The sequence below is a fragment of the Corapipo altera genome, unplaced genomic scaffold (assembly GCF_003945725.1).
Source record: "Corapipo altera isolate COAL_440 unplaced genomic scaffold, ASM394572v1 201, whole genome shotgun sequence".
Lineage (NCBI taxonomy): Eukaryota > Metazoa > Chordata > Aves > Passeriformes > Pipridae > Corapipo > Corapipo altera.
Window position 1 is genome coordinate 1,206,648 of NW_020884940.1, and position 14,850 is coordinate 1,221,497.

General features: G+C 64.2%; 3 protein-coding genes across 4 annotated transcripts in view; 1 reads left to right on the forward strand and 2 right to left on the reverse strand.

Annotated features, from left to right (window-relative positions):
• Positions 1-6: 6 nt before the first annotated feature.
• On the reverse strand, positions 7-8,392 carry LCK (LCK proto-oncogene, Src family tyrosine kinase). 2 transcript variants are annotated; one of them, XM_027661132.1, is made up of 13 exons: positions 8,309-8,392; positions 5,408-5,514; positions 5,213-5,294; positions 5,040-5,130; positions 4,814-4,912; positions 4,590-4,693; positions 4,363-4,512; positions 3,610-3,762; positions 2,524-2,703; positions 1,897-1,969; positions 1,644-1,801; positions 1,052-1,183; positions 7-313 (listed from the first exon to the last, which is right to left on the reverse strand). In XM_027661132.1, exons 2-13 carry the CDS (start codon positions 5,507-5,509, stop codon positions 111-113), a joined length of 1,527 nt encoding a protein of 508 aa, XP_027516933.1. In that variant the 5' UTR covers positions 5,510-5,514; positions 8,309-8,392; the 3' UTR covers positions 7-110. The 2 variants fall into 2 exon arrangements, with proteins under 2 accessions (XP_027516933.1, XP_027516931.1); XM_027661130.1 differs by lacking the exon at positions 8,309-8,392 and adding an exon at positions 6,109-6,153.
• Positions 8,393-9,374: 982 nt separating this feature from the next.
• FAM167B (family with sequence similarity 167 member B) lies at positions 9,375-11,495 on the reverse strand. The gene is made up of 2 exons (XM_027661141.1): positions 10,547-11,495; positions 9,375-9,918 (listed from the first exon to the last, which is right to left on the reverse strand). Exons 1-2 carry the CDS (start codon positions 10,829-10,831, stop codon positions 9,655-9,657), a joined length of 549 nt encoding a protein of 182 aa, XP_027516942.1. The 5' UTR covers positions 10,832-11,495; the 3' UTR covers positions 9,375-9,654.
• A 184-nt stretch (positions 11,496-11,679) lies between these two features.
• The window catches only part of LOC113955533 (myotubularin-related protein 9-like), a 3,865-nt gene continuing 694 nt past the window's right edge, over positions 11,680-14,850 (forward strand). The window contains 9 exon segments of the mRNA XM_027661129.1: positions 11,680-12,651; positions 12,841-12,900; positions 13,133-13,241; positions 13,510-13,635; positions 13,722-13,895; positions 14,007-14,224; positions 14,339-14,500; positions 14,589-14,730; positions 14,816-14,850. The exon segment at positions 14,816-14,850 is cut by the window's right edge and continues 227 nt beyond it. Of these exon segments, the coding sequence (XP_027516930.1) occupies positions 12,470-12,651; positions 12,841-12,900; positions 13,133-13,241; positions 13,510-13,635; positions 13,722-13,895; positions 14,007-14,224; positions 14,339-14,500; positions 14,589-14,730; positions 14,816-14,850 (1,208 nt within the window). The 5' untranslated portion in view covers positions 11,680-12,469.

The window sequence follows — 14,850 nt, forward strand, 5'->3', positions numbered from 1 at the left end:
AGGTCCAGGGGAGAGTCCACCAACACCGTGATGCTCATGGAGTCTCGGGGGGTTTGATGCAGGGGAGCACTCCCAGCACCCCAACACGGGGGAGTGGGTCCCGTGGCCCTTCAGGGCTCCTGCTGGTACTGGCCCTCGGTGGCGGTGAAGAAGTCCTCGAGCACACTCTTCATGTACTCGAAGGTGGGGCGCTCCTCGGGGCTCTCCTTCCAGCACTGCCTCATCAGCTCGTACAGCTCCGCGGGGCAGTTGTCCGGCTGCGGCATCCGGTACCCCCGCTCCAGGTTCTGGATCACCTCGGGGTTGGTCATCCCTGCCAGGGCAACACGTGGGACTCAGTTTGGGTCACCCCCCATGTCACAGGTACCACTCTGGGGCTGCTCATCCCTGCCTGGACATTGTGTGTGGGTCTCAATTTGGGTCCCCCCCACATCAGAGGGACCACCCCAGGGCTGGTCATCCCTGCCAGGACAATGCACAGGACATCAAACTGGGGTCACCCCCATGTCACAGGTACCACTCTGGGGTTGGTCATCCCCTCCTGGACACACACAGGACACAATTGGGGTCACCCCCATGTCACAGGTACCACTCTGGGGATGATCATCCCTGCCAGGACATGCACAGGACATCAAATTGGGGTCACCCTCATGTCACAAGTACCACTCTGGGGATGGTCATGCCTGCCTGGACACACACAGGACATCAAATTGGGGTCATCTCCATGTCACAGGTACCACTCTGGGGATGGTCATCCCCACCTGGACACACACGGGACACTGAATTGGGGTCACCCCCATGTCACAGGTGCCACCCCCAACCCCCCGGGGAAGCTTCCACCCCCTTCCACCCCCTCCGAACGCCCCTCCAGGTGTCTTTTGGGGATGTGCCTCGGGAAGGGGTTGGATCCCTGGCTGCGGAGGAGGGCAGGGAGCCAGGCTGGGAGCGTGTGTGTGCGTGCGGGAGTGCATGTCCACACTCGTGGGCGTGCGCTCGCGTGTGCCAGCCCCGCTGCCACGGGAGATCCTTCCAGCTGCCGGGAAATCCTGACCTGGATACGGGATCCGGCCATAGGTGACGATCTCGGTGAGCAGGATCCCGAAGGACCACACGTCCGACTTGATGGTGAACGTCCCGTAATTAATGGCCTCCGGCGCCGTCCACTTAATGGGGAATTTAGCCCCTGGAAAAAAAACAACGGGAGGGGAGGGAATGAAGCGTCCTGGAAGAGCTGGGATCACCCCTCTGTGTCTAATCTGCTGTGAAAGCCCGGGTCAGGCTCAATCTCTGCTGATGACCTGGGTTTGGTGGCATCCAGCCCCCCCTGTCCCCCACTGCTCCGCGGTGGGCTGGCACCCCTGTCCCTGCAGTAGCCACCAAAAGCAGGGCTGGGTGGGCCAACAGGGTCCTGCATAACCCCCCCTGTGTCCCCCTCCAACTGAGGGGAGAGAGGTGGAGGAGGAAAAAGTGTCCCTGCACCCCCCTCCCTGCTCCCCTCTCCTGCAGCTCCTGTCACTGCACCCCATCCTGCTCCCGGGACACGGTGGGGACCCCCCCAGAGGACCGGGATGGGTGGGGGTCCCTCCTGCCGTGTCCCCAAGCTCAGTGCAGCCCCGGGGCAGGGGGGGGAGGAGGGGTCCCACCCTCTCGAGCCGTGTACTCGTTGTCCTCGATGAGCCGGGCCAGCCCGAAATCGGCGATTTTGCAGCACAGCGCCTCCGAGACGAGGATGTTGGCGGCCCTCAGGTCACGGTGGATGTAGTTCTTGGCCTCGATGAAGGCCATGCCTTCGGAAATCTGTAATTTGGAGAGGGGAGTTTACAATGAACAGCTCCTGCTCCAGCCTTGCAGAGCCTTCCCAGCCCCAGCCCTGTGTCCCTGCCCCCCTCACCCTGCGCAGCCATGTCCAGGAGCTTGTTGATGCCGAGCTTGACTCCTTCTGAGGTCTTGAGGAAGTCCACGAGGCTGCCTGCGGGGAGGGCAGCAGGTCTGAGCAGCAAAACACACACTGTCCCCCTCCCCAGCACCTCGGGGTCGTGTGGTGGTGGGGGATCACCAGGGCACTGTCACCCACTGCAACCCAAAATGTGGGGCTGGGAAGCTCACAGTGCCCCAAAAAGGTGGGCAGGGGAGGGTGGACCCTTCCTGCAAGGTCCTTCTCCTCTCCTTTATCCCCGAGACGATGCAAAGGCAGAGAGTGGCAGGGATGCCAAAAGCAGCTCGAGGCACGTAAACCGGCACAAACAGCTGGATGGGACAGCCAGGAGATGAAAGACTGGACTTTTGGAAGTGCCCAGGGAAGAGGGGAAGTCCCCACCCCTGGAGGTGTCCAAGGAACGACTGGATGTGGCACTCAGTGCTCTGGGCTGGGCATCGGGCACAGGCCGGACTCGATCTTGGAAGGGTTTTCCAGCCTAAATGACCCCGTGGCCGTGTGACCACATCTCTCCATAGCTCCTCCAGCCACCCCTCTCTCCACAGCCACCCCCACGCAGGGTGGGCAGCGCCTGGGGGGGGCCTCACCCTTCTCCATGTACTCGGTGATGATGTAGATGGGCTCCTTGGTGACCACGGCGTAGAGCCGCACCAGCCGCGGGTGCTGCAGGTTCTTCATGAGGTTGGCCTCGGCCAGGAAGGCGCTGGGGGACATGCTGCCCGCCTTCAGGCTCTTCACAGCCACCTTCGTGTGCCCGTTGTAGAAGCCTGTGGAGAGCCAGGAAGAGCAGGATGGGGAGAGGGACCCCCCCAACCCCGGGGATGGGTGGCACCGGCAGTGCCAGCCAAGCAGGCAGCATGGGGGCTGCTCTGTGGGTCTGGAGCATCCCAAGCCAAGACTGCACGAGGAAGAGATGCCGTGGGTTGCAAAGGTCAGTGGAAGGTTGTAAAGTTTGGCTTGAAGAGGGACTCTCACACCCCGGACTGTCGCGGTGTGACCGGAGGATTTTCGGGGCGGTCACAGCCCTGCCCTGGGCTAAAATCTGTGATCACACCTCAACCCACCAGGCAGATATTGTAATGTGTGGCTTTCAGTGACCACGAGGACAGGAGGTCACTGGGTTTTGAGCAGGAGGGGGAGCTGGGGGGGGCCAGGCAGTGGTGCTGAAGCCTGGCTCTGGGTGGGAACCAAGAGGGGACTTTGTGGGACAAGCAGCACCAGTGGGAGTGAAGGCAGAGATCCCTCTTTAGTGGGGGGGAGGAGCAGGGCAGCCCCAGTGCCTTCCCCACCGCGGCACTCAGCAGCAGGAGGTGCTTTTGTGGCTGGAACACCACACTCTCAAGGCCCCCACTGCTCCCAGAATTCCAGCCAGAGCCACAGCAAGGGACATTTCCGAAGTGGGGACAAATCCAGCAGCTGTTCCCATGGCGAGCAGAGCCCAGCTCCATGAGGACAGGACCTCTGTCATTCCATCCTGGGTGGCTGGGATGGGAGAGGAGGAAGCTTGGGCTGCTCTGGGTGATCCAGAAGGATTCTCCCTTCTCCCAGAACCCCTGTGGAAAGCCATGAGTCCCACACCCAGGGCTGTGCTGGCTGCTCCATGAGAGATCCCAGCTGCATCCCTCCCATCCCGAGGGTACCGTGGGGCCCCAATTTTGCCCTGACTCACTCACCCATCCAGACCTCTCCGAACTGCCCCGCTCCCAGCTTCTCCACCAGCTTCAGGGACTCCCTGGGCACCTCCCACTCATCCTGCCACCACGGCTTCTGCGGCTTCTGCGTCCGGCAGGGTTTGCCCAGGCGGGTGCAGAGCCCGTCGGAGCTACCTGGGGTGGGGGAGGCACAGGGGGGGTCAGGGCAGGCAGAGGCACCAGGAGCCAGGCACAGGCCAATGGCTTGGCTGGGGCACGTGGAGCAGTGTGTCCTGCTCATCCCATTCCATCCCATCCCATTCCATCCCATCCCATCCCACGCCATCCCACCCCATCCCATCCTGTCCCCATCCCATCCCGTCCCCATCCCATCCCGTCCCATTCCATTTTGTCCCATCCCATGTCATCCCATCCTGTCCCATTCCATTTTGTCCCGTTCTGTCCAGTTCTGGGCCATTCCCATTCCCATTTCATCCTGTCCTATCCCATCCTGTTCCTATACCATTCCCAACCCATCCAATCCTATCCCATCCCGCCCCATTCCTGTTCCATTCCCATCCCATCCAATCCTGTCCCATCCCTCTCCCATCCTGCCCCATTCCTATTCCATTCCCATCCCACACTATCCCATTCCATCCTGTCCCGTCCCATCCGGTCCATCCCACCCTATTCCATTCCATCCTGTCCCATCTCACCCCGTTCTTATCCCATCCCAGTTCCACCCCATCCCACTCCATTCCCATCCCATTCCCATCCCCCCTGGCCATCCCATACGTGTGTAGTGCTGCACCAGCTCCCTGAGGCTGCCGAAGGGGACGCGGGGGGAGATGTAGAAGCCGCCGTTGTCCATGTTCCGGATCTTGTAGTGCTTCACCGTCTCTCCCTGGGTCTCATCCAGGTCCCGCACGGACAGCGAGTAGGAGCCTGGGGACACGGGCACCGTGTGGGTCCCCCACACCCCTCCCGTGCTTCCCAGGGCCTCTCCCAGTGCGGGAAGGTACCTTTGGAGGTCTCGCTCTCCCGGATGAGGAAGGAGCCGTGCGTGTTGCCCGACGCCAGGAGCTGCCGCTCGGCGTCCTTGCGGCTGATGTTCTTGAAGAACCACCTGGGGACACAGGGATGGGGGGGGGGTGTCAGGCTGTGCCTTCACCCATCAGCACTTCTGGGGTGCTCCTGGCTCCATCCCCCCCTGCCAGGGCACAGCTCCTGCTCCATCCCTACTCACGGCTCGGGCTCCAGGCTGTTCACCAAGGCCACGAAGTTGTAGGGGATCAATCCCTCCTGGCCGGTGGTGAGCGACTGTGCCTTCCACCACTCCCCATTCCTGCAAGGACACGGCGAGGTGAGACCCTCCCTCCAGCTGCCAGGACCCTGCACAGCCCCCCCTGCCAGCACAGGAGCCACGGGGCCGTGCCAGGGTCGGTGCTGGGACGTGGTTGTTGCTCGCTCACTCCTCCAGGACACGGAGCTTCTCTCCCTTCCGCAGCCGCAGGTCCCCGTCGTGCTTGGGCTCGTAGTTGTACAGGGCCACCACCAGCTTATCTGGGGGGACAAGGGGAGGGACAGGGTGGCAGTGGCCAGTTTGGGGGGTGTCCCAGCCACCCCCACCACGGCCAGACCTCACCTTGCATGGGGGAGCACGGCGGGGACGTGGACTCGTAGGACACCAGAGGGTCTTGCACCTCAGAGCCGTTGCGGATCAGCCTCTGCCAGGGGATGAGGAGCCCCGTGAGCCCTCACCTTCCAGGGTTTGGCCACCCCATGGCCACCTCTGGAGGCATTTGGCCACCAGGATGGGGGTCTCTCACCCCCTCCTCACCTGGTTCTTGCTGTCGGGGTCAATGGGGTAATTGCAGTGCTCACAGATGTCGATGTTCTCGATCCAGTCCTCGTCGTAGTCTGAGCTGCAGCAGCAGCCCATGGTGCCTGGGGGGGCAGAGGTGGTGAGGGGAGGCTTCGCACCCCCAGGCTCCCCTCTTCTCCCGGCTCCAGCACACCCTTATCCCTGCATCCATCTGTCTGGCTTCCCACAGGGCATGGCCCGTCCTGCACACTCCTCAGCTGAACTGGGGACATCCCCAGGCTCTCTGTCACCAGCCCTTATTTCCTCCTAATTTATTCTGGCCTCGTTAATTAAAACCACTGAAGGCAATTAGTCCCCCAGCCTGAGGCTCCCCTTTCCCTCCAACTCCTTCCCACCCTCCATCCCACCCACCTCTATCCTTCCCTTGGGCTGATCCCTCTGTTCCTCAGCCAGATAACAACCTGATCATCAATACCCCATTAACAATTAATACAGCCTTGTGTTTGATGAGGTTTGGCTGGGCCTGGCACCCCCCAAAAGCAGCTCCTGGGGTGAGAGGTGGATGTGGGTGCTCCCCACCCACCCTGTGCCGCCTCTGATTTCCGTCTCCCACGAGCTCTCAGCCTCTCCCCCACACTCACCCCCATTTCTCCTGCATCAGGGATGTCCTTAAACCCCCACCCCTTCTCCGGGGCCCCTCATCCTGTGCAGCTCACCCCAAAACATCCAGGAGGATGTTCCACCTCCACCTCGAGGACCAGCCCTGGTGACACGGAGCCGGCGCGGGGCTGTCCCCAGTGTCCCCGGCACCCTGGTGTGGGCAGGGATGTCATGAGTGTCACAAGGGCTCTGCAAACCACCCGGGGCACCTCTGCCCTTCCCGAAAATGCTGATGATGGCACAAAACCCCCATAGTTTTGGGAGCCCCACGGTGCATCGTGTGGAAACGGCGGCCCACGGCCCCGGAAAAAGCTCTTCCGCAGAATCCCCCACGCCCACACGGCTGGGATCTGTCTCCACCAAGACCTGGCCTCCAAACCCTGCTCTCCAGGCTCAGCTTTGGGGGCTCTCTGGGGGCCCTGGTGTGGTTTCCACGGGCTCTGGGAGCCCCGAGTCACCACAAGCCAGCCCGGGTGTGTCTGTCCCACCGCCCCAAAACTGGCAGCTGCTGTGCTGGAGCTGAGTGGGAGCTCTGATCTGGCAGCAAGTGGCACAGTTGGGAAGGTTCCCATCCTCTCCTGGTGCCCTGCTGAGCCCTGGGAGATGCTTTTCTGAAAGACAGACTGGCTGCTGGCACTGCTGGCACCACTTTGGCCTTGGTTTCTGCCATTGCCATAAATCCATCTCTTTCCACGCTGGGGGCTTCATTTGAGTGGGCACGTAGGGAAGAGGCTTGCAGGGGGTCCCCAGGGAGGGTGCAGGGTCCCCAGGGTGCTGCCAGCCCCCTGTGCCACCAGCCTCAGCCAGAGGACACTGCCAGTCAGAGCCCCCCCCCCAACCTGCACTCCCAGGGCTGGTTTTCCAGACCAGGAGCCCCCTCCCTTGGATCCAGGGTCAGCAGGGACACAGGGACCATCCCCACGGTGCCACCTCGGGGTGCCCACCACGAAGGGGAGTGGGTGACTGGCAGTTTTGGTGAGGAGAACACAGATGAGTGACTCCCACCTTCCCCCCATGCCATACAACACTGCTGAAAACCACCCTGGTGCCTTCTGGTGACCCCATCTGGGGACTCACCTTGGCACCCAAAAAGGGGCTCCTGCTGCAGGCAGGAGGAGCAGGCAGGGCCACAGCCATGCCCAGCAGCAGCAAAGCCCCCCTCCACCCCCCAGCACCACCCTGGCCCTACAGAGGAGAAGCCCCCGAACCCCCAGAGCTCCCCACAGCCCTTCAGGCACCTTTACCAAAAGCGAGTGGTGCCAGGAGGTGTTTTTTCCTCCCTGCACGGAGCCGGGGTGGGGAGGGAGGTGCTGCTGCTGCGCCTTTTTTTCTTACAGCCCCAAGCCACAGCGTAATTTCCACTGAGCAGCCGTTTCACCTGGGCCACGCCAGGGGGGAAAAAGCGGCGTTTGAAGTTGGCTTTTGGTGACTGCATCTGTGCAAACCGAATTTCTGCTGCGAAGGTGCCTGGGAGGGACGTGTAGGCGCCCCTGCCCCCTGTTCAGTGTGTCCCCCGGGAGGTATCTGCGTGTCCTACTGTGTTCCTGTCCCTGTTTTGGCTCTGGAGTGTGTTTGGACTCTCCATCTCCCTGGGCCGGCGTTTCTGCTCTGGCCAGGTTGGGTTGGTTTGTTCATGGGTGTGGGCGGGCTGAAGGCTGGGCTGACCCCTGTCCCTGATGCTCTTCAAGGCTCACCAGAGTGTCCCCCAGCCAGCTGTGACTCACTGGGTGTCCAGCCCTGCTCTGGCACAGCCTCACAGCCACACAAAGGATGCCGGCCCCAGAGCTGCCCCTGCAGCAGGAGGGTCTTTGCACTGAGGCAGCACCAAAAATGGGTTTATCTCAATGTCTGAACCCCCAAACTGGGAAGCAAACCCCAGCAGCCCAGCACTGAGCTGCTGCCTGTCCCTACACCACTCTCACCCACAGCCCTGGGGACAAAACTCCCGCTTTGCCCTGTAAATGGGGACCTTGGGAAGAGCCCTGTGAGGGGGCCGGTGCTCCCACCACCGGGCAGGGGACATTGAGACAGCAGCTTTCACCCCAACTGGGAGGGCACAGAGGAGTGGGGGGCGCAGGCTGACTCCCCCCATCCCTCACCCAGGTGCTCACATCCCCCCACCACTCACTGCAAACCCAAACCTCCATTTCCACCCCTCCGAGGGGCACTCGGGGGGCACACAGACCCCCCCGCTGTCCCAGTGGTCCCCATCTCCAATCTCTGCACGGCGCAGACCCTCCCACCCCCAGCTCTTACCTGTTGGCAGGAGGTGATGCCCGGCCCCTCTCAGACCCCCATTCCCCTGCAGCGCTCCCGTCCCCTCCTCACGTCCTGCCCATCCCGCCGGGGGCTCGGGGACCCTGCGGGGCGCGGCGTGGAGCCCCCCGAGGCGCGGGCCGTGCTCCCCGAGGGCGCTCTCGCTCCTGCTCCTGCTCCCGCCTGCCCCGCTTGATTTCCTGCCTCATGAGCAAACTCTCGAGCAGTTCGTTCGCAGCTCGTGCCCGACCGCAAGAGCAAGCGACAAACCCCGAGGGCTTCCTGCCATCCCCGCCGCGAGGGTCCCAGCGCTGGCTGTCCTCTCGCCCGGGGCGTGCTGAGACCCTCAGTGGTGACTGTGGGGTCCCACGGAGTGGGAGAAGGGTCAGGGACAGGCAGGGGGTTGTCACCTGCTGCCTGATCCCCCAGTCCCCTGTGCTGTCCCCTCTCCAGGGCTCAGGTTGGCAGTGCCCTGCACCAGCTGCCCCTGACCCCACTGGACCCTACACCCTTGTAGGACACATCCTACACCCCAAAACCCCCTTTTTGGCCACCACCGCTGTGTCACCACAGACTTTGGCGCCCAGACAGCCACGGGGTCAGGGGCTGAAGCCAGGGGGACACCCTGTGCCCCTGCCAGGGCTGCCAGCCCTGTGTTTTGGAGACAGTTCAGAGCAGAGCAACCACAACACCATTGTCTTGGCTTCTGAGATCAAACACAAGCCGCAGGTACCAGCTCGGTGAGGCACAGGAAGCCCAGCTGTGTCGGGAGGGGAGGGGGGTTGTGGCAGCCTGGGGGGCACATCAGGCTCTCCCCGTGGCCTGGGAAGGAGAAGCAGCCCCCAAAATGATCCCTAGGTCATCCCACAGCTTCCCTGGGTCTTCCCACATTGTCCCTGGCACTGCTTACACACAGGGCCCTGCAGAAGTCACATCCCCAAGTGGCAGCTTGTGCTGTCACCTCCCTCCCCCCCTCCCCGGTCCCCACAGCAAAAATCTTGGAGCCACATCTACGGGGCCAGGGAGGTGCCTGGGTACGTGAAAACACAGAAAAAAATATCAGCCCTCACCTTCACCTCCTTTTATTCCGCCTCAAAGGGCTGCTCCCAACATTTTCCACCGTGCTTGACCCCACTGTCCTTAGGGACAGGTCCCCAGAACGCCCTGTGCCCCATGGGGGTGGTGGCACTTCCCATGGCACTGCCCCTGGAGCAGGGCTGGCAGCACCATGGCTCAGCTCTGCCTGCCCTGAGTCCTGAGGGATTTGGGGAGTGATCCTTGAGCCCTGCCAGGTCCAGATGCACCCGTGGGTGCCTGCGGGGCTCCCACCCGGCCCCCGGGGGGGATCAGCAGAGGGAGAAGCGCCGGGAGTTGATGTTCATGCGGGTGACCCCGATGTGCTTGAGGGGTGTGGAGAGCAGGAAGGCGGCCTTGGGGGGGATGTTGCAGAGCAGATCCGAGTCTTCCTCGCAGCCCTCGAGGCCGAAGGTGGCGTCGTCCAGCATCTCCTTGTGCTGGTGACAGGCCTGCTCCACCTTCAGCCGGTGCAGCCGCGCCCGCAGGCGCATCAGCTGCTGTGCCAGGCGCTGGTCCACAGCCTGCATCTCCCTCTGGAGGGGAGACTGGAGTCAGGATGGAGCGGGATCACCCCCCAGATCAGCTGCAGGGGTGATAGGGCAGCAGGGACGGGGCTTGACCAGGGAACAAACCCACCCTGGGACACCACAGAGCCCACGCATGCAGTCCTGGGGTGGGCACAAGTGTCTGATGCCCGTGAGCTTTTTACCCTGTTGCTACCTCAGGGACAGGCTACTGGGCGCCCCCAAACACCCTGTGCCCCATGGGGGTGGTGGCATTTCCCATGGCACTGCCCCTGGAGCAGGGCTGGCAGCACCACAGCTCAGCTCCACCTGCCCTGAGTCCTGAGGGATTTTGGGTGCCACCCTCTGGAAGCCACCACGTGCCACATCAACAAGTCCACAGCAGCAGTGCCACCAGCAGAGCAGGCGGGGGGGGGAGTGACAAGTGCAGACCCCAACAGTGTGGTGAGGGGACAGGGCAGAGCTGTGGCACCACAGAACCACATGTGCCTTGCAAAAATCCTCGTGCACCCACCAAGCTGGGCAAAGGAGCAAAGCCTCTGCTGACCCTGCCACTTCCCCTCACTGCTGTGTGAGGTCGGGCACGGGGGAGCCCTGTGGTCCCACCTCACCCCTCATCCCACTGCCAGCTACTCACCAGCTCCGTCCTCAGCCACTCCAGAGCCGCCTCCATGGTGGCAAAGCCACAGACTCCACCACCCAGCTGGTCCTCGGGGTGCCCAGGGCCCTGCTCAGCCCCCCGGGCCCCTCCCGAGGTGCCCCAGCGCTGCCCCCTCACCCGGGCCTCCCACTCCAGGTACGAGGGTCTCCGGGTCTGCAGCTTCAGCTTGGCCGTCAGAGCCTTCACACTGTCCAGGTTCTCCTCCTCCCAGGTGGGCTCCTCCTCGCCCAGCTCCTTGAACTTCAGCTGGCTGAGGGCCATGGTGGGACCTCCTGCAGCCCCCCAAGCCCCTCGGGTGACCTCTGCCCACTCAACAACCCACCCGCCGTGGAAATGAAGCCTCTACCCCGGCCACGACCACCCAACCACCCACTCCCTCACTCCCCCAGCTGTGCCCAGTTCCCAGCTATTTATCCATCCCCCGAGGACAATTCCGATGGGCAGGAATTTCCTTATCCAGAGGAGTGCAAAGGAGGAGGGTTTTTGGGTTTATTCGATGTTGTTGTGGTGGGGTTTTTTTTTGTTGTTTTCGTTTTTAGCATCATTGTCTCCGGCTGGGAGGAGACTCCCCGTTCCCGGACGAAGCCTTCACCGGGCACGGAGGAGCGGGAATGATTTATCCCCGGGCGCAGCCGCCCCCTCCCCGCACCCGGGGAGGGAGCCAAAAAAAGCTCAAGGAAGGAAAAAGAAACCGGAGGGGGGGGCACAAGGGGCAGCCGGGGTCCCGCACCCGGACGGGCCGTTAAGGTGGAACCGCCTCGGGATCTGCCCTCTTCCTCCTCCTCCCTGCCCCGGGGGCCTCCAGAGGCAGGAGCGATGGGGCCCGGATCTTACCTGTGTCCCACGGGTCTCACCCGCCCCTCGGACGCCCACCCCCGACCCCTCCAGCGCCCCCAGATTGCCCCCCCAAATTCCACGCGTGCCTCGCCAGTGCTGCGAGCGAGCCCCCGCCTCTCCTTCGCGTGTCCCTCTCACGGCCCCGCGCGTGTCCCCTCGCTCCCGCACCCCACGCAGTGACACCCCCCGCCCCCCCCCCGCCCCCCCCCCCCCCCGGGACCCCCCTTTTCCCCCCCAACCCCCCCCCCCCCCGCTTGCACCCTGAGCTCCTCCGCTTGTGTCTGTTGGCACTCTGGGGTCCCCCGCTTGCACCCCAGGGTCCCTGGTGCCACCCCACAGTCTCCTATTGCACCCTGAGAGTCTTCCTTGCACCCCACGGTCCCTGCTTGCACCCCATGGTCCCCTGCTTATGCCCAGGAGCTCCCCGTGGGCATTCTGAGGTCCCCTGCCTGCACCCCCCTGTCCTCCCACTTGCACCCCAAGGTCCCTGCTTGCCACTCGAGGTCCCCCCCTGCCCCCTGAGGTCCCCCCCACCCGCTCCCCCAGCCCGAGCAGGTAAGCAGAGGGGTGGCAGGGGCACTGCCAGGTGTCCACCCTCCTCCTCCTCCTCACCCAGGGGCCTTGGCAGCACCTCCTGCCCCATCCCCAGGCCCGGGGGGGGGACACTGTGGGCACAGGGGCCCTGGCAGAACCCACAGGGCCCTGGCAGCCGGGTCGGGGGGGGCGCTGGTGACGGGGTGGCAGAGAAGGACCTGGAGCTGCTCTCTGCATTCCCATTTTCACCAAAAATCGCCTCCCTGCAGCGCAGCCGGCACGGGATACCCGGCTTGGGGTGGGAGCCTGGGGCCAGCTCAGCCCTCCCCGCCCCGTGCCTCAGTTTCCCCGGGGAGGAAACGTCCCCCTGGCTGCGTTTCGCAGCTCCGTCCGCTGTAGGTGACAGTGCAAACACCCAGAGGGGGTGAGGCCGTGACGCAGAGGGAAGAAGGGGTTTCCAGCCGGGCCGTGCGTTGCAGGATTTCCCCTTTCTCCCTCCCCAGTCCCCCGCGCCGGGCAGAGCCGGCCATGGAGTTCTCGGAGCTGATCAAGACGGCGACGGTGGAGAACGTGCTGCTGTCGTGCGCGGGGCTGCCGGCGGTGAGGGGCACCCTGTGCATCACCAGCCACCACCTGCTCCTCTCCTCCTGCCCCGGCGGGGACGTGGAGCTCTGGCTGCTCATCCGCAACGTGGACGCCGTGGAGAAGAGGTGCGTGTGCTGGTCCCCGCTCCACAGCTGCCCCGCGCTCCCTCCCGGCCCTGTCACCCCTTCCTCCCGAGCTGGAGCATTCCCGAGCAGAGCACGGCCACCCCTGGGTGCTGCCCGCCCAGCCTTGTCCTTCCTCTTCCTCACGGCGCAGCGCGGCAGCACCGGGCGCTGACCTCCTCTTCTCCTCAGAGTGCAGAATTTAGGCTGGTACCAGCCCCCCCGGACTAACGGCTCCGCCCGGGACACCAGGTTTGGCTTTTAACTCTCCCTTGGTTCTGCCAACCACCGCGGCGCCCGCCGTGCCCCGTCCAGGGCAGGGAGAAGGTGGAAATCCCTGCTCCGGGGGCAGACGAGAGCCAGAGATTTGGCAACCACACCAGCACAGCCCTCGGGGGGAGAGGGCAGCTCGGCGCTGCCTGTGTGTCCGTCTGTGCACACACGGACCCCCGGCCAGCCCTGACCCCCCTCCTGCCTCCCCCAGGCTCACCGGCTCCTCCGGCACCATCACGCTCTGGTGCAAAGACCTGAAGGTGCTGCAGCTGGAGATCCCGGGCATGGAGGAGTGTCTCAACATCGCCAGCTCCATCGAGGTGAGCCCCGGGCAGCAAAGGGTTGCCAGGGCAAAGCGGCCCCGCCGTGTTTGCTCTGCGTCTGTCGTTCGCTGGGTAAATAAGCACTCAGCTCCGGCAGCGCTGGCACAGGGTGCCCCGTGGGGCCGCTGGTGCTGCCCAGCCCTGGCCTGGTGCTGGGATGTGGCCAGGAGCAGGGAACAGCCACGGGGTTTGCAGAGCCCTGGGGACATTCCCAGCCGCATTCCCTGCCCCATGATCAGCGCTGCCTTTGCTCCCGCTGCTCCAGGCCCTCTCCTCGGTGGACTCCGTGATGATGATGTACCCGTTCTTCTACAGACCCCCGAGCCTGAAGCTCGAGGAAGGATGGCACCAGTTCCCCCTCGAGCAGTACTTCCAGCAGATCTCCTCGCAGGTGAGGCCGGAGGGGGAGAGACCCGACTCCCCCCACCCACGCTGAGCTGGGCACCAGGGCTCCCCCTGACCCCGTGTCTGCCCCAGACGAGCCAGTGGCGGCTGAGCACCGTGAACCAGGACTTCAGCACCTGCCCCACGTACCCTCCCGCCGTGATTGTGCCGGCGGCCGTGGGCGACGAGGCCCTGAGAAAGGCTGCTCGGTTCCGGCAGGGCGGGAGGTTCCCCATCCTCAGCTACTTCCACCCCAAAAACCGCACCGTGAGTCCGCCCTGCCCCCTCGTCCCTTCTCCCACTGATGCCAGCCCTCTGGGAAAGGTGGCTGGAAGCCCCCCCATGCTGTGGGGGTGATCTCCATCTCTCACCCTGCAGGTGATGCTCCGGAGCAGCCAACCCCTGACGGGACCCAACCGCAGGCGGTGCCGCGAGGACGAGACGCTGCTGGGGATGATCCTGGACGAGGGGGAGAGGGGCTTCATCATTGACACACGCTCGGCCCAGGCAGCAAAGCAGGCTCGGATGACTGGGGGAGGCACAGAGCCCAAATCCTCCTACCCACAGTGGAGGAGGCTGCACCGGCCCCTGGAGAGGTGAGGGCTGTGCTGAGCCCTGGCGCTCTCGTGACACACTGCCTGGCATGACATGGGGGGTCCACCCCCACAAAAGAGTCACCAAGCCCCCAGCACCTCTCTCCCCGCTCCCAGGGGCCGCCCGCTGCAGGAGAGCTTCGCCAAGCTGGTGGAAGCCTGCAGTGACCCCTCCCTGAGCATGGACCGGTGGCTGGGCCGGCTGGAGAGCAGCCGCTGGCTCAGCCACGTCAAGGCAGCCCTGAGCACGGCCTGCCTGGCTGCCCAGTGCATGGACAGGTAAGGGGGCTGCACCCCAAAGCCCCTCCTTCCCCCAACTCCCAGCGTGGCACAAAATCCAGGCGCCATCCCGGGTCGATCCCGACAGGGAGGAGGCCAAGGTGCTGGTGCACGGGGCGGAGGGGATGGACACGACGCTGCTGGTGACAGCGCTGGCCCAGGTGATCCTGGACCCGTCCTGCCGCACCCTGGCGGGATTCCAGGGGCTGCTGGAGCGGGAGTGGATCCAGGTGAGAGCGGCAGCTCCGAGGGGGATGGGGATCCCAGCCTGGCTGGGCACCCTCAGCCCCATATCCCCCCCTCGGGGTCCCACAGGCCGGACACCCCTTCCACCTCCGCTGCGCCCACTC

Excerpts from the sequence above, each read along its gene's own strand:
- LCK (XM_027661130.1), bottom strand. Across the intron at positions 1,970-2,523 it reads CACCGAGTACATGGAGAAGG|GCAGCCTCGTGGACTTCCTC; the intron begins GTGAGGCCCCCC and ends CCCTCCCCGCAG. Across the intron at positions 314-1,051 it reads TGGCCGGATCCCGTATCCAG|GGATGACCAACCCCGAGGTG; the intron begins GTCAGGATTTCC and ends TTGCCCTGGCAG.
- FAM167B (XM_027661141.1), bottom strand. The coding sequence starts at position 10,831 with ATGGCCCTCAGCCAGCTGAAGTTCAAGGAGCTGGGCGAGGAGGAGCCC. Across the intron at positions 9,919-10,546 it reads AGTGGCTGAGGACGGAGCTG|AGGGAGATGCAGGCTGTGGA; the intron begins GTGAGTAGCTGG and ends TCTCCCCTCCAG.